The sequence below is a fragment of the Mytilus edulis genome, chromosome 2 (genome assembly GCF_963676685.1).
Source record: "Mytilus edulis chromosome 2, xbMytEdul2.2, whole genome shotgun sequence".
Lineage (NCBI taxonomy): Eukaryota > Metazoa > Mollusca > Bivalvia > Mytilida > Mytilidae > Mytilus > Mytilus edulis.
Genome location: NC_092345.1, coordinates 3,476,764 through 3,500,348, shown reverse-complemented (window position 1 = coordinate 3,500,348; position 23,585 = coordinate 3,476,764). Strand labels below are relative to the sequence as shown.

At 30.4% G+C, this 23,585-nt stretch overlaps 1 protein-coding gene across 8 annotated transcripts in view; it reads left to right on the top strand.

The window, feature by feature from the left end:
• LOC139510077 (potassium channel subfamily T member 2-like) overlaps positions 1 to 23,585 on the top strand; it is a 93,501-nt gene that overhangs the window by 28,560 nt on the left and 41,356 nt on the right. For 5 of the 8 annotated variants that reach the window (XM_071296321.1, XM_071296322.1, XM_071296323.1 and 2 more), the window contains 2 exons: positions 3,215 to 3,294; positions 9,200 to 9,290. In XM_071296321.1, the coding sequence (XP_071152422.1) occupies positions 3,215 to 3,294; positions 9,200 to 9,290 (171 nt within the window). Of the gene's footprint in view, positions 1 to 364; positions 951 to 3,214; positions 3,295 to 9,199; positions 9,291 to 23,585 lie in introns of those variants that run through there. The other 3 variants (XM_071296320.1, XM_071296318.1, XM_071296316.1) reach the window with 1 other exon arrangement.

Here is a 23,585-nt window from a genome sequence, read left to right as displayed (position 1 = left end):
GAATCTTGCAACAATCTATCAGAATATTTATTAATATGTATTTCAATAATATCAACCTATTCTCCAAAAGTAAACTTCAGAGTAAGGCCTATATAGATTCACTTTGATACATGTTCTTATTCCCACCAATGAGCACCTGTTAGTAATTAACAAAGACAATACACAGGCATCCACTAATTGGTCCAGACTAATCCCAAATTATAATTACTACCATGAATTCCTGTCTGTATCTTACAATCATTATTAATAAGATAAAGATAAATATCTGTGTGTTTTACCTGTTGAGGACAGTTTATTGGTTGATGGCCTATTGATTTCTACAACCAGTGTTATATATCACTAACATAGGTTCGTTTTTCAAGTCAATAGCTGATTGCTCTGTTTCAATAGAAAATAATTTTTCACAACAGTCTTCATATAACATAGAGGTTAATAATGGATACCTGATATTTTTTAAGCAAGATGTCTATACTATTGATTGTTAGTTTTAGATATAAACACATGTTACATTGTTTATTGTGAAAATGGGTAAAACAGATTCTTTTGATCAAGAAATTAAGAGGAAATACAAAATTCAACTTGATTCCAGAGTTTTAAATGATTGGGATATTAACAAATCAACAAATTGATTGGATGACTGTCACGAAAGTATAAATACTTAATTATGATGTTTAATTATTAACTGTTGTTGCTGTTTTAAACAATGTATTGTACTGTTATTGATTTACCAAGTGCAGTTTTCATGGTTTTATGTAAACTTTGCACCGAATTATGCAAGAATGGATAACTTAAAAGTCAGGACAACATTACGTAATGTCAAACCCATGGATATACCACCACAAATATTCTAACGAACAAAATATGAACAATCGGAGGAGGCGATCGCCACATAGAAACAGCGGAGTTCTTAAACTATCTGCTACTTCTGATAATATTCCTCCACCACCAAAGTAAGTTTGTTTTTTTAACGTCACATTGTCCTCATTGTTTTACGATTTCACATATCACCAGATCTGACTTTAAATACTCGTTAAATAAGTCAACATCTGCCATTGCCAATACCATAGATTAATGTATTTTTCGTGTTATTTTAATTTTTCTTTGAACAAAATTATGTCTCTGTGAACTAATATGGAAGTTAATTGCAATGAGAGTTGAAAATCGGAAATCTTTTATGTAAAAATATCATTTTCTGTATAAAATTGTGATGAAATGAATGTTCCATGTGAATGTTATTCAAAGCAGGTTAACTGCAAAATTTGCATGCAAAGTATTCTTTCAGAATCAATGCAGTCAGGTTGAGATCCTAAAATTTTCAAAAATGAATATTTTTTTTTTCTAGTGATTCATCTTTACATGTATCTATATAATTCATGAACCATGAAGATAAATTTCTGAATTTCTGCTCAAGAAATTCTAAAGTTGTTTATTTTGCATAGGGTAATGTTTGAAAATTATCAACAAAACTAGCTATAAATAAGCAGTGACCATGACAGCATCTAGTCAGTTAACAATTGTAATTTAAATATGATGGTCAAATGCTTATCAATTTGTATTTCAATGAATGATATTGTTAGTGACAAGTTTGTTGAGACAATAAAATGTACATCCCTCATATAAGTGATATACAATTGAATATCGTTAATAAAGCTTTACTGAGTGACCTGCTTACATCCAATTCATTTTGACTCTGATGGATAGTTCTCTCGTTTACAATCATACCACACATTCTTATTTATACATCATACCACACATTCTTATTTATACATCATACCACACATTATACCACACATTCTTATTTATACATCATACCACACATTATTATTTATACATCATACCACACATTCTTATTTATACATCATACCACACATTATTATTTATACATCATACCACAAATTCTTATTTATACATCATACCACACATTCTTATTTATACATCATACCACATATTCTTATTTATACATCATACCATGTGGCATTGACTAGACAACTGTTTAGTTATTACCAAATATTGATGTTTGGAACTGGGAATTTATGATTTATTCTTAAAAGATGTATAGAACTTGAAACAAGCTTATTTACCTTGAATTTCTATTTTTAAAGGATATATGTTTATATACCTGTCATTATAAGGAGGAAATTTTGAGAAATCTCAAAACTCGTTTTATTCCTAGAATGTCAAGATTTGAGGAGAATTACATCTTGACATATGGTATAGACATTTTTAAATTAGTGAAGATTATTTGTTGACCTAAGGTTGTTTTGTTATGTTGCTATCTCACATGTAATGACTATTTTCTTGTGATATTTTAAATGGATGGTTATTTCGACTGATGTAGTGACCTCAGGATCCTATATTAGAAGCATATATATTACACTCATTTAAAATATTTGTATATATACATTGTTAATATTTGTATTGTAATTTGTAACATTGATGGTCTTCTTAAATAGTATTTAACATTAAAGCTTTATACATTGATTAATTTCATCTAGACTTTTAAATGGAGATACAAGATACATGTATTTTAAACTAGAATTAGACACAAAAGACTATAAAGACACTGACACAAAGACTCCCCCCCCAAAAATTTTTTTTAAAAATAAACTAAAAAACCAATGCAATTTAACAAAACAAAACACAACAAACACACCACAACACAACACAACACAAAACAACAAAATAAAGCAAAAAAAAAAAAAAAAAAAAAAAAAAATAACAATTAACAACAGAAAACAAACAAGCATGCAGGACATCCATTATCACTAAACTAGTATACATATTTGTTTAGGGGCCAGCTGAAGGACGCCTCCGCTGCATGAATTTCTCACTACATTGAAGACCCATTGGTGGCCTTTGGCTGTTGTCTGCTCTATGGTGGGGTTGTTGTCACTTTGACACATTCACCATTTCCATTCTCAATTTTAAATAACATATAACCCAAAGCTTTCTTTTGCATTGTTAAAAAGAGAACTTTGCAACCCATCCCTCAAAACCTAAACAGTAAATAAATGTATGTTTACCCAAAAAGCATTGCTTAAAATTGCACCACTTTTTTTATTAAAGAGTTTATTCTATATCTCAACCTCCTTGCGAACATTACATACTGTTTAGTTTTGCATTTGAGAAATGAAACTTTTGGGTCAATTGCTTCTTTTGTATATGTATGCTCAGAATATGCACCTGACTAACAATGTTTTATGATATTTTTCAGAGTGAGAGTAGAATTTTTCACCAATGAGAAGTCATTAAAGGAGAAGTTACAGCTTTATTTCATCAAAAACCAAAGATCAAGTAAGATATCATTCTGTGATTGTTGTGTTTTGTATGTGTTGGTAGTGTCTATTAGTAAACCAGTTATCTCCCTTGACCATTACATCCTTGAAACAATTCTAAATTTCTTCTTTTAAAATGTTATTTGTTATAACAAAAGTACTGTCACAAATAGAAATTTACATGTTTTCATAAAAAATTTTGGAAGATTGAAATTGATGCTAATTTTGATGTCATGAAAACAAAGTTGATAAGTAAATTAGAAAAATGAAAAAAAAAATGTTATTATTCTAATTATCACTTGATTTTAATTACTATCAGCCATTTACTACTAATTTGAGATTTAGCTAAACAATAGAGCCCATAATTTGGTCTTATGAATGTACTTCTGTGATTGTGAAATAAATGACACAATTGCCTAGTGATAATTCAAAGCACTACAGAGAAATCTACCAGTTTCTTTTGAGTATTTGACACCATATAGAAGTTAAGTTGAATTCCCAGGTTACAAACCTTGGTAATTACATAATGAATACAGCAATGTTGTCTGCTGATAAGCTGCAGTTATTGGGGATAGCTAAATTGACTTTAGACACTAAGGTCCAAAGTTCTCAAACTAAAGCTGCGATAAAAAATCAAATACAGCTTAAAGAACATTGGTTTGTTAACACTGTAAAAGGCTAATCAGAATTTTGTCATCCTTACGCTAACTTCTTGACATTCAGTAATGAATACACTTTCCCATCCAATAATATGTAACCTACCTTTGATTGATGCCAATTCCATTGTATACAGTTTTCATAGCAAAAATAAGTTGCAGTAATGTTGTTTGTGAGGTGTACGTTTTCAAAATCTAACTTTGACTGGTAAATGATGAAACTCCTACACAAATAATGAGACAGACAACTTTCCACCAGAATTCAAATGAAATGGATTAATTATTAATTTACATAAAGATTCTAAAGGAGGATAGGTCTCACTGTCTGTTTATATGTTCTTTCTGATAAAAATTGTGTTGCTGTCTCATTGACATATACATATTCTCCACTAGTCCACTATCTATTATTATACATTCTTTTTTATTGGAACTTCTTTTGCATTTTTTATTAAATCAGTTTACTTTTGTTAATACAGACGATATTCATTCTATATATTTAGATTATTGTCTTGTGAACATCTACTTGAGAATAACTTGATTATTGTCATACAAAGTATAGAAGAGAAATAAATTGGTATTTACAATCGGAATAAAAAAAACAAATGATATCTAGGGATTGTTCAATGACCTGTCCTTTGTTTTTGTTTCATTGGCAATCATACCACATCTTTTTTATTTTTCTACTGTAGCTGTTTTTTATCCTTGGTCTTTGTGTATAATTGTCTAGTTGGCAATCATACGACTTCTATTTATTTTTCTACTGTATCTGTTTATATCCTTGTCTTTTAGACTTTGAATGGTAATTGTTTCATTGGCAATCATACTGTGTAACCTCATATTGTATTAAAGTCTTTTACTAGACAAGTACTGTTCATTCAGAAAATTTGCAATGTTTATATTAATGCAAAATATGCAACATCTTTAGATTGGCATTTATAAAACTCATTCATAATTTCAGTCATGATTTTCCTTCATAACAGTTTTAAGATCTGGTTATTTAGATTTAATTTTGATAGGGGTCATAAGGTTTGGCAATAATAAAATGTGTGCATTAAATTCTGAATTTATGGTATCTTACAACATTTCCAAGCTGTTTATCATTCAGAATCTCGAAATATGATTATACATTTGTAAGAATGGGTTAGTCGTTTTGTCATAAACCTATTTTTTTTTGGTTTGAATTATTTTGCATTTTCTCCTATCAGTACCATGGCCTTTTATACCTGATTAGATGGTATGGGATTTGCTCATTGTTGGCTGCCATATTGTGGCCTATTATAGCAATGCTGAAATCCACATTAGTTGGATAATTGTCTCATTTGTAATCATTCAACATCTATTTTAAACCATTCTTAAATCAAACTTCTCAGCGCTGCTGTTTTCTGATATGTCATGTGATCGTCAGGTTCGATGATTGATTGATTGGTGTTTGCTTTATGCCGCATGAGCACAAAATGGCTATATTGCGGCGAGACAATCAGATACCGTCATAGTTCTGATCATAAAGGATGCCAACTAGAGATCAGCTGTTGAAAGACCCTTCCAAAACTATTAAAAACTATCATGCTGCATTGATGATAATATCTTGGTGTAATTAAGATACAGTATAGAGGGTTATTTTCACGGGTGTAAATTTTCGCTTATTTTCGCGGATAGAACAAAATCTTTAAAAGTGCAATTGCCAAGGTAATGATAAATGTTTTGAATCCGCAAAATTAATAACCGCCAAAATATTTCGTATACCTTATTCAATGAAAATCGTGAAATTTTCCACCCGCGAAAATAACCAGCTATACAGTATAACCATTTGGGGTAACCCCCCTAAAGGTGTATCCAATACTAGAAGCTGTGTTTTAGAGTTAGCTAAATAATTGTTATTATATAATCATGAACTCTTATTTAACAATTGATCAACAACGACATTATCAGTTTGATTAACAGGTTATAATAACCGTTATTACGAATATTATTTTTCATTCCCGTTATTGACTTTTCAAACCAAAATGTTATTTTTACTGATAATAGAAGTTAAACATGGAGTTAAATGAAAATTATGACAATATGTGCTCAATTAAATCTGTTTTAAAATATGCATTTTACGTATCATAAATCCATTTGAAAAAAAAAAGAATTTTAATCTGTTTGTGAATGATGAAAATTCAGAAGTTATTGCAATGTTTTTATTGAAATGATAAATGTGACAGTATCACGTTCATAATTCACATTCAATATCTATTTGCAATTTTCTTTTATATCATTTATGTAATCACAGTAGTTAAAGGATTAGGTTCAGTAAGACACCTTTTTGGCCCCAAAATATAGCAGTTTTACAAAATTGTGAAAATGTAATCCTTTAGCTATTTATTGGAAAGTAGAATGCTTCTGCTACATACATATGGTCTGTTTTTGACAATACAATGCACATATATCGTGTACTAGCATCATTAAGTCATGCTAAATTACTGAAATCTTCACAATATTAACATTTTAGTTAAATTTTAGACGGTTTCCGTCTTAAATGAAAGTGACCGCATTCGTGTTCATCCATAATATTGAAATGTAAGTTGTATTTGATGATAATACATAACATATATAAAGGTTGAGGATGAACACGGATGTTGCCACTTTCATTTTTGACAAAAACCATCTGAAAAGTGTTTTTAATGAATAAATCAGTTAAAACCTTTCACATCAACTAATTGAATCAATTGAAATATACACTTAAGTGTTAAAAAAATGTCCAAAATCTTTTGTAAGATGAACCTGAAATTTGAGGCCAAAATCGGCCCTTACGGAACCTACTCCTTTTATGTTTTTTTTCCAGTATTCGAGGATTCTTCCTAATGAATGCACACATTAATTTTTGATCAACAGTACTTAAAACTGATTTTCAAATTGTGCTAATACATGTACAACTGTACATTGTAATAAGTACAACTGTACATAGTAATAAGCCACTCCCAGCATGAGCTCAATACTATAACAGTGGCCGATCAAGAGGGGCGGGGGTCCAGTGGTTGGAACCCCCATTTTTTTTATGATCAATGCATTTGTATGGGGACATATGGTTGGAACACCCCCTTTATCCTGGGTTGGAAACCCCCCTTTTGAAAATGGCTGGATCAGTCCATGTATAACATTACTAGGATATTGTATAATAATTGTATGACATCTATGTTAATTGACTGTATTCAGTAACAGCTGTAGTCCAGCATACTGGTCAGTTTTCTCAGATTATTATTGATTGTCTTTAATTGATATTGATATTAATATCAACTATCATAATATTACAACAATATAACACAGATACTGGCCCACATAAAAGAATTTTATGTATTTAATGTCGTAGGACGAGGAAAAATTAACCATTATATGCTCCAGGGTTAAAATGTTGATTTATAGGGTTTTGAGTTCAAAGATCTTATATATTTACATGCAATACAAGATAAAGTATGTGTTACAATTATTATCTAGAAGAGTCTTATGTAACCCTGACCCATGAGAATTTGCTTAGCTTATATTTTATGGTTAACTAGCTACTAGTAACTGCTCATTATTGAAAGCTATATAATGACCTTGGGGAGAGTCTTATTGGCTTTCACACTAAATCTTCTTATTTTTATGCCCCATTTATTATGCCCTATTTATGGGCATTATGTCTTCTGGTTTATGCGTTCATTCGTTCGTCCGTTTGTTCATCTGTCCGTCTGTCCTGCATCGGGTTAAAGTTTTTGGTTGAGGTAGTTTTTTTTATGAAGATGAAGTCCAATTAACTTGAAACTTAGTACACATGTTCCCTATGATATGATCTTTCCAATTTTAATGCCAAATTAGAGCCCAATTTCACGTTCAATGAACATAGAAAATGACAGTGCGGATGGGGCATCCTTGTACTTTGAACACATTCTTGTTAGATTTTCATTATCAGACATTTCGTATATTCTTGGAGGCTTCAAATGCGATTTTTATCTTTGCGATATTGAGAAAAATCCTGTTTAATCACATAAAAAAATTCAAAATGCAAGTTTAAGTTATTGCGATGATAGCCTGTAACAATTTTTGCAATAATAAAACCATCACAATAATTTCTGAATTTACAGTAACCTCAAAAATATTTTTCATTACAATACTGACCTTATAGAGACATAAGAATGAAACAAAGTTAAGTTTGATTACCATATGTTACCATGAAGTGATAGCTTAATTCAATCTTCACCAACATTTTTTTAGTGCATAACTTCAAGAAGTATTGCTATAAAATTTAAAGGATCTATAATATCGACCAGTCTGAAAGTCACAATGATTTGGTTATAAGCACCATAGGTCACTATTAAGCATTCATCAATGAGCAAAACCTATACAGTTATTGTTTATATAAGTAATTATTAGTCTGCCTGTATCAACGTTTTTTTTATATATGTAACCTGAATAATTCAGCCAATATAGTTCTGCATTGGCTATATTAATGTCTGAAGGCCTTGTCAATTGAAAATCGTCAATTAATTATTTGGAATTAGCTCTGGATTTACCTATTTTGAAAACATTAAGCTTATTTCACCCAGTGAGCACCAACCAAAATCTTTGAATTGCAATGTTTTTTTTTATCGTATAAAGAGTGCAGGCCATGGCGATTGGGAGGAGACCTGACATACATTAGTTGATAATAAGATAATTTGAACAGGTGATAATTAGTCTTTAGTTTAGAGTACTTATAATGTTCGAGGTAATCATATTCTGTACTTGTTTTCAAATGATTGTATTGTACTGTTATCATTATTGTTCAGGTAATAACAATATGAAAGTAGATATTACAATCTATATTTGTAGGTCTGTAGTAGATATTACAATCTGTATTTGTAGGTCTGTAGTAGATATTACAATCTATATTTGTAGGTCTGTAGTAGATATTACAATCTATATTTGTAGGTCTGTAGTAGATATTACAATCTGTATTTGTAGGTCTGTAGTAGATATTACAATCTATATTTGTAGGTCTGTAGTAGATATTACAATTTATATTTGTAGGTCTGTAGATCATATTTATAGATACTGTAGAAATAATTATGTGCATTTAATATTGCAATTTTGTCATTTTAGTCTAAAATATGATTTAAATTTTTGCGATACTGAGAAAAATTGTGTTTTATGATATATACAAAATTTCAAAATATGATTTAGATTATTGCGATTATAAACCGGTTGCATTTTTAGCATAATGAAAACATCACAATAATTTCTGAATGCAGTATTACAATTCTATATTTGTAGGCTTGCGGATCAGAATCTTTAATCTGCTGATCAAGCTTCTGTCATGTGTACTTTACTTAGTCCGAGTTGGCTTTGATACAGTGGAAATTTGGTAAGTTGTTATATGAAACTCTAAAACTATGGTAAAATATTTTTGGAAAATATGTCTCATTGCCATATCAGCCATTCCTTTAACATATATTGTTTTTACAGTTTTAATAAAAGTATTCCTGAAGAAGGCAATTTATAAAAAACCTATTATTGGTTGTTAACCCTTTCCTCCATAATGACGCTTTTTGACGCCACCCCCTTTACTCCATAATGACGCCTTTTGACGCCTGTGTAGTACCTCAGTTGAAACGCTTTGACTACAAAATGTCTGCATCAGACTTAAAAAAATTAGCATCCAATATTAAAAGGATATTCATAAGAATATCTGATTTGAATTTCATTGATGAAATATTCATTTTCACAATGCATTTAAATACTTTAAACCCGATGATTTTTTTTTTATTAAAAAAATCCTATGCAAATCAAGTATGTAAGAAAAAATATTTCCATGGAGGAAAGGGTTAAGCTTAACATACATGCATTTCATTTTCAAGCAGAATAAGAACCTGTTACCTATCAATCATGCTTTATTGGTTTGGGAAGTTTAATTTTAAAAATAATAAGATGTGGTATGATTGCCCATGAGACAACTCTCCACAAGAGACCAACATGACACAGAAGTAAACAACTATAGGTAACTGTATGACGTTCAAAAATGTGCTATACTTATACTGCATAGTCATAGCCCTGAAAAGACATATATAAACTAATAAAAACAAGAAAACTAACGTCCTGATTTATGGACAAAACTTTAAACGAAAAACAAACATGATAAACAAACGACAACCACTGAATTACAGGCTCTTTAAGTTTGTTCAAATATCAAGATATGAGGAAGTTCTTTCAATAGACCATTGATTTTTGTCATGTGTGTATGTTGTTCAATTAGCATACCTGTATCAGTTTAAAAGGTATTAATTAAGCAGAGACTATCAGTCAAGTTTTATCAATGTATAATTTGTTCTTTGTTAAAATTGCTGATGAAGCATAACCTAGGATTGGTGATCATTGATAAGATGTGAAGGCTGTTGACTGTTGTATTAACTTAAGAACATTGTTAGAACATTGTTTGACCTCCTCTTCAGTTAAGCTCTATTGAGTTCTGTCTAATTGCTTAGTGTAAAGTTTTCTGATCCAGGAAACTTAATTGAGATGTATTTGATAAATGATATCCACATCCATATACAGAGATTGCAATTATTGGTTGTTATCCAGTATTAAACTTACACTTCCTTAAAGGATTCTATATTCAGAACATGATTTTCTGATTTTGCAGCCACTGAATGGCCCTGAGGACAGAATCTTCATCTCTTCAATATATAAATGATAAAAAATGTATTGAGATTTATATCTGCAAAAAAATTGTTTTATACCCTTTCATTTTTTGATGTTTTGATTGTAATAAATCTTGACAACTTGTTTTCTTTGCTTGTTCATACTGAATTTAATATATAGATTTGATATTGAAGCAGATATACACGTCTTAAGGTTACACATATCCTTTTATAATGGTTAAACAAGGCACCAGTATGAGTGATCAGTAAATTATATACATGTCTATACTGTTCCCAAGCTAACCACTACTGTGGACAATTATAATTGATAGGTATATATTATATATACATCTTGTTTGACAGGGATACTTTATTGTGTTTTCTGATTCTAATTAATACACAAAACCTTCTGGCCAATATTCATACATAAAATTTCTATAGATGCCAGAAAATTATTGTCTTTGTGGTTGTTCACATAATGTTGCATGATTAAGAGTACTATATAGGCGTTCAAACAGAATCAGTATCATATCACCATCAATAATTAATCAGTTTAGAACCATTAAATATTTTTATCTATCCAAGTATGGAGAATTTATGATGTAAGACTTAATCAATTGCACATCAAATACCCGATTCCATTCTTAGCATTCTTAGCATAGGAAATGACTTTAAGCTCTCACGTGGCTAAGATTTCACATGGCTTAGCTTTCACATCATGTGACATTAATACCCGATTCCATACTAAGCATAGGAAATGACGTTAAGCTCTAATATGGCTAAGATTTCACATGGCTTAGCTTTCACATCATGTGACATTAATACCCGATTCCATACTAAGCATAGGAAATGACGTTAAGCTCTAATATGGCTAAGATTTCACATGGCTTAGCTTTCACATCATGTGACATTAATACCCGATTCCATACTAAGCATAGGAAATGACGTTAAGCTCTAATATGGCTAAGATTTCACTTGGCTTAGCTTTCACATCCCGATTCCATACTAAGCATATAGGAAATGACGTTAAGCTCTAATATGGCTAAGATTTCACTTGGCTTAGCTTTCACATCCCGATTCCATACTAAGCATATAGAAAATGACGTTAAGCTCTAATATGGCTAAGATTAAACTTGGCTTAGCTTTCACATCCCGATTCCATACTAAGTATATAGGAAAAGATGTTAAGCTCTAATATGGCTAAGATTTCACTTGGCTTAGCTTTCACATCCCGATTCCATACTAAGCATATAGGAAATGACGTTAAGCTCTAATATGGCTAAGATTTCACTTGGCTTAGCTTTCACATCCCGATTCCATACTAAGCATATAGGAAATGACGTTAAGCTCTAATATGGCTAAGATTTCACTTGGCTTAGCTTTCACATCCCGATTCCATACTAAGCATATAGGAAATGACGTTAAGCTCTAATATGGCTAAGATTTCACTTGGCTTAGCTTTCACATCCCATTTCCATACTAAGTATATAGGAAATGACGTTAAGCTCTAATATGGCTAAGATTTCACTTGGCTTAGCTTTCACATCCCGATTCCATACTAAGCATATAGGAAATGACGTTAAGCTCTAATATGGCTAAGATTTCACTTGGCTTAGCTTTCACATCCCGATTCCATGCTAAGCATATAGGAAATGACGTTAAGCTCTAACATGGCTAAGATTTCACTTGGCTTAGCTTTCACATCCCGATTCCATACTAAGCATATAGGAAATGAAGTTTAGCTCTAATATGGCTCAGATTTCACTTGGCTTAGCTTTCACATCCCGATTCCATACTAAGTATAGGAAATTACGTTAAGCTCTAATATGGCTAAGATTTCACATGGCTTAGCTTTCACATCCCGATTCCATACTAAGTATAGGAAATGACGTTAAGCTCTCACATGGCTAAGATTTCACTTGGCTTAGCTTTCACATCCCGATTCCATACTAAGCATAGAAAATGACTTTAAGCTCTCACATGGCTAAGATTTCACATCATGTAACATGGCTTATCTCTCACATGGCTATAAGCTTTCAAATGACTCATACAGTTCTAAGCTCTCAAAAGGCTTTAATGTGAATAGCTGAACCATGTGACTTTAAAAGTAACTTGCACTTGAGCTTGAACATTATATAATTTAGAGAGCGAGAAATATGCATTATATAGTATATAAGCAGTGGAAGCTAATTCTTATACATGATAGCAATTTTGATAGGTCCAATTTCATAGACAATACATAATTCTCATAGACAATACATAATTCTCATAGACAATACATAATTCTCATAGACAATACATAATTCTCATAGACAATACATAATTCATGAAAATAAGTACAGTTACAGTTCATTTTGTTAAACAAATTGTATTCTTAATTGAAAATTGAAAAACAGAAGATTTATATTTGAGTCAAGTCCAAAAGAGCTCTCTAGCTAGAATTGTATTTGCCTTGTCAGAATGTAGACATTTTGTCATCCAAATCTAATCATTGGTTAGGAAATATTGTGGTGAGACAAACAATAGATCATTTCAATCTTATTTTACTTTGATAGCAAGATCAGATAAACCCCTCAGAATAATTAGTTTTAGGTCTTGTTGCTATGACATTTCTTTAAGCCTTCAGTAAAATTGCATTTTTTGATTATTTTCTGAAATCTTCACCACCACGAAAAACATGGACAGGATAATTAGCATGTAACTTGGTATACATTTAAATTGTTATATCAGCCAAATACTCATCTAACCTTATCCTTTTTTCTTATCAAATATTGAGAACTTAAAGTCCTAATTAACTAAAAGCATCTTTGAACCTTTGATAGGTTTTGGAAAATATAATAAAGATTCTGAGTACTCAAATAGTACTACACAGATATTGACTACTGAAAACTAACATATCTCCTTAGATATTTTGTTTCACGTTTTATCGACCCTAAAGCCCACTTTAATAATTGCTGCACAAATTTCAAATTTTCTTGAAATAGTTGAATAAGGAAAAATAAAAGTTTTTCATATTTTTTTATTATTTGATTAGTTGATTTACAGTACACAGAAGAGCCAAAACCTTCGTATTATACAAATATAGCCTTTGTATGAGGTCGATACAAGGATATATTGACCTGAAAGAAGTATATTGATTGAGGACGAAGTCCGAGGTCGATATACTTCTTTGGGTCGATATATTCTGTACTGACCTCATACAAAGGCTATATTTGTTATATTATTAATTTCCGACCATGTTTGTATCAAAATCGTCATTTAGGTTTGTTGGAACTTTATAGATATTACATTGTCTCCTTGACAATAACAACATATTAGTTGTTATTTCATTTACTTATTATCAAGGAGACAATGTAATATCTATAAAATTCCAACAAACCTAAATGACGATTTTGATACAAATATGGTCAGAAATTAATAATATAACAAATATAGCCTTTGTATGAGGTCAATACAGGATATATCGACCCAAAGAAGTATATCGACCTCGGACTTCGTCCTCAGTCAATAAAATTAACGGTACCAATTTTCTCAATATATCCTTGTATCGACCTCATACAAAGGCTATATTTGTATAATATTATTAATTCGTATATTTTATCAAATTTGATTCGTTTAGAGATAGTCACATGTTAAACTATATTTTCGAAGGTAGAGAGAAAACGGCGGATAGCAAAAAGCATATTGACCGGCAAAAAGCATATTGCACGGTTATTTTTAGAATATCTAAAAACCGATATACTTTGTGACGTCATGTAATGAATTTCAGGATATTGTTTAATGTTTTGAAACAAATGATATCTGTGATCGATTATTTGACGAAAAAAAATATCTTCAAATACATAAGATGTCAAAAAAAAGTAAATGAAATAACAATTAATATTTTGTTATTGTCAAGGAGACAATTAATGTAATATCTATAAAGTTCCAACAAACCTAAATGACGATTTTGATACAATTATGGTCGGAAATTAATAATATATCAAATATAGCCTTTGTATGAGGTCAATACAGGATATATCGACCCAAAGAAGTATATCGACCTCGGACTTCGTCCTCAGTCAATATACTTCTTTCAGGTCAATATATCCTTGTATCGACCTCATACAAAGGCTGTATTTGTATAATACATTTTGTAGAACTAGTTAATTTTGCATTTTTCATGTGAGTACTGTAAATATAGAAATTATTACGTTCATTTATTATTGAGATTTTGAAAAAAACTGCATATTAAGATCTATGTTTCAGTTACCGGTACAGAATGCAATTTCTTATTATTGCGATAGCCACCCAGTTGTATTATTGGAATTAATAGAAACCTCTCAATAATTTCTGAATTTACAGTTCCCTGATGAAATTGTCTGGTCAATCTTCTATCACACGATATTTATGAGCTTCCTAACCCTTTTATTAAGAATTTCATGTATAATAATGATATGAATTGAGTACCATGATATGTCCATGTATATTGTGTTTCCGTGACAGAGGATCCCATATAATCCTATCAATTTGTTTCAGTAAATGTCAGAGCTCTAATTTTAGTTGAGGATCAACTTTTATTTATAAGTTCTTACAGTCAATCATTTCTCAATAATAAAATATCTATATAACAAATCACTGTCTATATATATTTGAGTTAAATTCACAATTTCTTTTTTTAAATTCAGTCAAAAACAATTATAAAGATGTTTTATCATGTCAAAAGATAGGCCATTAGTCTTGTAGCATATTCTAAGTAAAGTTAACATCTAAAAATATAGGATTTAGCAATCAGTCTCTGTTGTTATAACGTCATTATAAGGGGTCTCATTGGGGGGGGGGGTTCCAATCCCAGATCCCGCTTACTGTTTTGTCAGATTCCCGTATCCCGCTTACACTTTATATATGTAAGCAATTCTAAAATTTTTTGTCATTTCCTGGGTTCCGCTAAACTTCATTTCCTGTTTTCACGACACAATAATTTGACTTTCACATGTCACCCTTACAAAAAATGGGCAATCCCACGTCAAACTTAGACTCCAATGAGATCCACATTATATAAACCAATGGATAATTAATGTGCATTGAACATTCATCATTGTGTCAAGGATATATCTCTCTTAAAACCTTCTGGAAATAATGGTAGAAACATTATTTTGCTTGTAATCCCTCATACATATTCTTGTAGTTGATGTCAAAAGTCTGATGTTTAAAAGAAAGTTTATACATCTTTAAATGGTTATGTAATGTTGAACAATTCAAAAAATTCATGGTTCCTCCTGAAGCAGCGTAATCTACAAAAAATTGTTATCTAACTAATAATAGAATTAATCTACAGTACATTAAAACTCAATTTAATAAAAAAATATAAGTAATCTAAGAAACTGGAAAATATTGAAAAATATTCAACTCAGACAATATTGATAATTGACAAACACACTTTGTGCATTGGTGTATTACTACAGTATGTTGTTTGGTTGCTGCTTGAGCATTTTTTAACATTCAAATTCTTGATTCTTTGATAATTTATACATTCCTAGTCTCTATTCATATTTAAGGTGGTACCCAACACTTTCAATAAAATTAATTTGGCTCGTTTAATTTTCATAAAATTTTGTCAAAGTATTTACTTTGAGACTTTAATAAAAATGTAAAAATTTTAAAAATTTTGAACCAACCGTTTTGTCAGAAAAATTACACTGGTTATATAGCAATTTGACAAACACCAATTTTGATCATTGAGAAGCTTAATATTCCTTTTACAACACAACGTAATTAAAACGTTTAGCTGACTTTACAGAGTTATCTCCCTGTAGTGTTAGGTACCACCTTAAACACAAAAAAACAAAATATGTGGGGGTTTAAATATATTTTGAATTTCCAATAGCTGGAATTGAATATAAATAATATCAAAAAAATATAGCCTACAAATGGAGCTATTGTTATCAATAGTATACTCAATCATAACAATTATTGAATATTAAGGTAACTATGTAGCTACACTGAATGTTTGATAAAGGATATCCTCAATTAAAACATTTATCTAATGTCATAAAAACACACTGAATGTTTAGTTAATGATAAAGCAATAATAGGAATGCTTGATACACTGTATTATAATAAACCAAATACAAATTGTGTTTTTGTAGGATTATCTTATATTTCATTCATTAAGTTATATTAGATTGATGTTAAACAAAGATAGAGGGTCTTCTCATTACCAGAAAACTTGATAAAGTGTCATCTCATTTTATTAAAACCTGATAAAGTGTCATCTCATTTTATTAAAACTTGATAAAGTGTCATCTCATTTTATTAAAACCTGATAAAGTGTCATCTCATTTACACAAATTGATAAAGTGTAATCACATTACACCAAACCTAGAAAAAGTATCACCTTATTACACAAAACCTAGATAAAGTATCACTTTATTACACTAAATCTAAATAAAATAACACCGCATGACCACAAAACGTGATAAAATATTATTTCATTACACCAAAACTTGATTAATGTATCACCTTATTACACCAAAACTTGAAATCAAAGTGTCACCTCATTACACAAAACCTAGATAATGGGTCACCTTATTACACCAAAACTTGAAATCAAAGTGTCACCTCATTACACAAAACCTAGATAAAGTGTCATGTCATTACACCAAAACTTGATAAAGTGTCATCTCATTACACCAAACCTAAATAAAGGCCAGTACTCAAAAAGCTTAACTTAGACCCCTGCCTCATTACCACAAAATTTATCTTGATTAAATATCACTTTATTACACCAAAAATTGAGAAATGGTAACCTTATTGCCCTAAAACTTGAAACTGAAGTGTCATCTCATTACACAAAACCTAGTTAGAATGTCATCACACGACACCAAACCTAATTTATGTGTTGCATAATTACATGAACTCAAAATAGATGTCCCTTTATTAAACCAAACCTAGATAAAGTATCACTCCAATTCACCAAACTTTGATAAAGTGTCATCTCATTACACAAAACCTTCAAATAGAGTGTCATCTGGTTCACCAAATTTTTATATAAGATAATCTCATTACAGAAAACCTAGATAAAGTGTCATCCATTTTATCAACTTTGATAAAGTGTCACCTCATTACAACAAAAATTATATAATGTGTCACCCAATTCACCAAATATTTATAAAAGTAATCTTATTACAGAAAACCTAGATAGAGTGTCATCCATTTCACCATCTTTGATAAAGTGTCACCTCATTACAACAAAACTTAGATAATGTGTCATCCAATTCACCAAACTTTTATAAAAGTAATATTATTACAGAAAACTTCGATAATGTGTCACCCAATTCACCATCTTTTATAAAAGGTAACCTCATTACACCAAACTAAGATACAGTGTCATCCAATTCACCAAACTTTTATAAAAGGTAACCTCATTACACCAAACTAAGATACAGTGTCATCCAATTCACCAAACTTTTATAAAAGGTAACCTCATTACACCAAACTAAGATACAGTGTCTTCCAATTCACCAAATATTTATAAAAGTAACCTTATTACACAAAACTTAGATAATGTGTCACCCAATTCACCAAATATTTATAAAAGTAATTAACCTTATTACACAAAACTTAGATAATGTGTCACCCAATTCACCAAATATTTATAAAAGTAATTAACCTTATTACACAAAACTTAGATAATGTGTCATCTAATTCACCAAATATTTATAAAAGTAACATTATTACACAAAACTTCGATAATGTGTCACCCAATTCACCAAACTTTTATAAAAGGTAACCTCATTACACCAAACTAAGATACAGTGTCATCTCAGTACAACAAATTAAGATACAGTGTCATCTCAGTACAACAAACTAAGATACAGTGTCATCTCAGTACAACAAAAACTAAGATACAGTGTCATCTCAGTACAACAAAAACTAAGATACAGTGTCATCTCAGTACGACAAAAACTAAGATACAGTGTCATCTCAGTACAACAAACTAAGATACAGTGTCATCTCAGTACAACAAACTAAGATACAGTGTCATCTCAGTACAACAAATTAAGATACAGTGTCATCTCAGTACAACAAACTAAGATACAGTGTCATCTCAGTACAACAAAAACTAAGATACAGTGTCATCTCAGTACAACAAAAACTAAGATACAGTGTCATCTCAGTACAACAAACTAAGATACAGTGTCACCTTATTACACCAAACTAAGATACAGTGTCATCTCAGTACACCAAACTAAGATACAGTGTCACCTTATTACACCAAACTAAGATACAGTGTCATCTCAGTATAACAAACTAAGATACAGTGTCATCTCAGTACAACAAAAACTAAGATACAGTGTCATCTCAGTACAACAAAAACTAAGATACAGTGTCATCTCAGTACAACAAAAACTAAGATACAGTGTCATCTCAGTACAACAAACTAAGATACAGTGTCATCTCAGTACAACAAATTAAGATACAGTGTCACCTTATTACACCAAACTAAGATACAGTGTCATCTCAGTACAACAAACTAAGATACAGTGTCACCTTATTACACCAAACTAAGATACAGTGTCATCTCAGTACAACAAACTAAAATACAGTGTCACCTTATTACACCAAACTAAGATACAGTGTCATCTCAGTACAACAAACTAAAATACAGTGTCACCTTATTACACCAAACTAAGATACAGTGCCATCTCAGTACAACAAAAACAAAGACAAATTGTCTTAATTAAAATTTTATTGGATTAAGTAAAAAACGGTTATTGTTTGTGTTTCAAGTCAGTTTGAAAAGAAATAGAAAATCAAAATCAACAAAGCTTTTACTGTTAAGTGCCAAAAAAGTTATGGTTTTAAACTTAATGAAAGTTTCACCATGATGAAATGAAATAAAGCAAATGGCCTCAAAATTCCATTTACTTAAAAGATTTCAAAAGTTTAAGTAAATAGAAATCTTCTGTGCATTGAACCTCTATAATGGATAAAACTAACTTTGTTTTGTGAATAACATATAGAAGACTTACAGATTATTAACGTAGACATCTTGTCATAAATCTCTTGATGGCTTCTGTTTTTCCATTTCCTATTAAAACATATCAATTCTTCCATTAGAAAGCTTTATACTAATGACCTGTAAGTATAAAACCTTGTCAAAGCGATGTTATATCAAGAATACCAAATCTTATAAAAATCAGAAAAATAAGTCACTCATGGTAGAACTTTCTGGGCTTTGCTATTTTTTGTCAATTAGAGAGCCAAATATAGCCAGAATGTCATTAGCTTGAGGACTGATATTATTCAAAGAGAATAACCGATTTTACACTCAGATACATTATGTTTTTTTGGTATATGATTTTCAACAACAAAAAGATTCTGGATTATAACACTTTTTACATCAAATACTTCTGGTATAATACACTGTTATATTTATGGTTACTTCTTTTCTCAGTACTGATAAATTCACTTTGAATATTAATATTTACCTTGGGGAAACAGCTTCCTATTTCTTAATTACCTCATTTAACTGAATTTCCTTACATTTTCTTAGGAACAATTTTGGTTCAATATATGAAATTCTTTAAAATAGCATTGATGAAATTTGAATATTTGATCATAATGCAAAAAAATTGTTGTCAATGAAGTAACTTTAAGAAATGTTTGAGTTCATCTGAAATGCTGTTCTTTTATTCTTAAAGAAGTATTGCTACCTCAGGTAATCACTGGTTTTTAATTTTTACTCCAAATAACATCTAATTAGTGTAAGATACGTGAAAAAAATACATATCACATATAAATAAGAAGATAGGGTATGCCTTCCAATAAGACAACTCTCCATCCAAGTAATAAAAAGTTAACAATTATTATAGGTCAAAATATGGCCATCAACCTAGAGCCTTGGCAAGCTAAAAGAGGCCCTAAAATGAATAGTGTAAAATAATTCAACAGGAAAACCAATGGTCTGATCTATATAAAAAACGAGAAACACAAACTATTATTTCACACAATTTTAGATTTTGAGAAATTCTTTCTCAAAGACCGCATGAAAATATGAAATAAATTTGATGCACACAGAAGTAAATTGATTTATTATTGATTGCGTTCTCAAATTTAATTGTTGGAATTAGTTGATGAAACAAAGCATCAAAATTAATCATTATAGGATGTTTAGACACTTTTGTTGATTTGAGTCAATTTTTATGCAATTATTCTTCGATTTTGGAGGAAATATGATATGAATATTCATAGATGCACTTCCTTAAATATGAATTGGATTACATTTTAACTAATTTTAATAATTCTTCTGTCATATTTCGATTTCAGTTATCTTCCAGTGATGAACATTTATTTGTATAAATATCCCTTAGTAGTTATGGTTGTGAATTTGATATCAGAGAAAAACCTCCCATCAGCTTAATCGATTACCATAGTGCTGTAAAAAAATTGGCTTGATTAGAAATTGTCATCTGATGTATTTTTGTAATGAGACAGTCAGTGGTTTATTTTATGTGTCTACCCACCTTCTAACCTTGAGAAAAAAAACTTGTTTTCTTTTTTGTAGTCTCAATTTGCATCCCTATTTTGTAGACTTCATTGTTTTGTCATGATCAGGGTAATATAATCATTCTGGACTGCTTTTATTATTTGAAGACTTTTATATCCTCTTGATATTTTTGTTGTTGATTAAGTTAGCTGTCTCAGTTTTGGTTGATTGTAAATTGAGATTCCTGGCAATTTTTTTTCACTGGTAGAAAAATAATATGAATATACTGTGGATTTATTATTATTTGTTGGATAAGTGAACCTCGAAATGAAATGCTCAACGAATGTAAAAAAAATCTATAGGCGTGTATGCAAACTTTGTCAAAACCACAAATTAAATCTCCATGAAAATGTAAGTTTTCAACGAAAATTGGTACCAATAAGTGAATCCACAGTACAAATGTATTTTGTTGCAAATGTGTAAAACATTATCTTTAATCATTTTTTTCATGTTTTATCCCATTCTAGAATTACGGTCATCTTTTTTCAAATTTATATAAAGGAGTTGGTTCAGTAAGACCCCTTTGTGAAAATGTAATCTTTTAGCTATTCACTGGAAAGAAGAATGCTTCTGCTACAGAAATATGGGCTGTTTTTGACAATGCAATGCACATATATCGGGTACTAGCATCATTAAGTCATGCTAAATGACTGAAATCTTCAGAATTTGAGCATTTTAGTTAAATTTTAGACGGTTTTCATCATAAATGAAAGTGGCCGCATTCGTGTTCATTCATAAATTGAAATGTAAGTTGTATTTGATGATAATACATAAAATATATAAAGGTTGAGGATGAACACGGATGCGGCCACTTTCATTTTTGACAAAAACCATCGGAAAAGTGACGTTTTTCGGCATATTTGATAGATTTTTCATATTTAAGCTTGAATCGGATCGTTTTTAATGATTACATCAGTTAAAATCTTTCACATAAACTAATTGAATCAATTGAAATAGACACTTACGTGTTTAAAAAGTGTCCAAAATCTTTTGTTAGATGAACCTGAAATTTGAGGCCAAAATCGGCCCTTACCGGACCTACTCCTTTGAAAAAAGATGACCGTGAAGTGGGCTAGAATGGGATAAAACATGAAAAAAAAGTACCCAGAAAATAAGCTAGTATACAGTAAGATCCCAATATTTTAGTAAGACTACAAAACAGTCATATTCTTAAACTAAATTTATTTGACGTTAACATTCTAAAGATTGAATGTCAGCTTTATATTTCTGCCAGACTAATTTCAGATTGAACAATAGAATAGTGAGTCTGGGATACTACAGACTTAATTTATTACCTCTCTGTCACTCAATAAGCCAATTGAAGTCTATAGAGAAAGGTTGGACAAGTGAAATCAAATTAAACAAGCACTAATAGGTGTTATTTCCTATACAATCTAATTTGGAAAATTTCTTTCTAAATGTCATCTGAAAAATTGCTATAATTTGTGATAAACTGATGGCAAAAAAAGAAAATGTATGTGACGTAACCCTTTTCTGTTTATGATGATTTGATCTTTAATGAGGCAGTTTTTCCCCGATTAGAGTTGTCATATTGTTTGATGTAAAACATCACATACTGATCAACTATTTGTCACAATACACGATGATGAAAATGTACGGAGCTTGTATGGAACACGGATAAAATATTCATTAACATTGATTCCCTAAACAGTTGCTTTACTCTTTTTCATTGAGGTGTTTTGCGTTAATGAAATTAACTTTCATAATTAATGTTGTCGTGAGACCTTCCAAGAGGGATTTATGTTATGATCTAGAGGCAACATTGCGTAATGTCAGTTTGAAAATTTTATAATCTTAATCGCTTCTTCTGGATAATACTGAACTTTAAGGTCCTTCTGAATAATACTGAACTTTAAGTAATAAATTTGTTTGTCATATAATGCTGGATCAACCATTGTAAGTGTGAGTCATCAGGTAAATCAAAAGGGAAGTTTAATATTTTTTTGTAAACTCAGAACCATATATATTTTAGAGCAGTATATGTCTATTCACTTGGAAATCTGTTTACTAATAGCATTTATAACCATATACAAGCTAATGGGACTCCTTAGTCATAATAGTCCCCCCATGTGTCATGTTTGCAGATATGAATATAGGAAACCCATTAAATAAATCTGATAAAAATAAAACAATGGGTCTGTCCTGTATGCAGACAAATTCTTTGAATATTTCTTTGAATTCCACTCAGTTGTTATAAATAGGATGTCTAATGATTAATGGAAACTTAATGCCGTCTCCCATTAAGTCATGTTTGCATTAAGTCATTTCTATTGGAAAACCCCAAATTTATTGAAATAAAAAGTTTTAAGGGCATATGTTACAGTTACAGGGGAGGTAATGACGTTGCTAACGTAAAATGTTATTTTTGCGACGTCAAACTGTGACATATCGGAAAAAGATGCATTTTTATGTTTGAATTTCTCACTTTATGAGAAATGGGATTACTGTATGTGGTATATGGGATCCATTG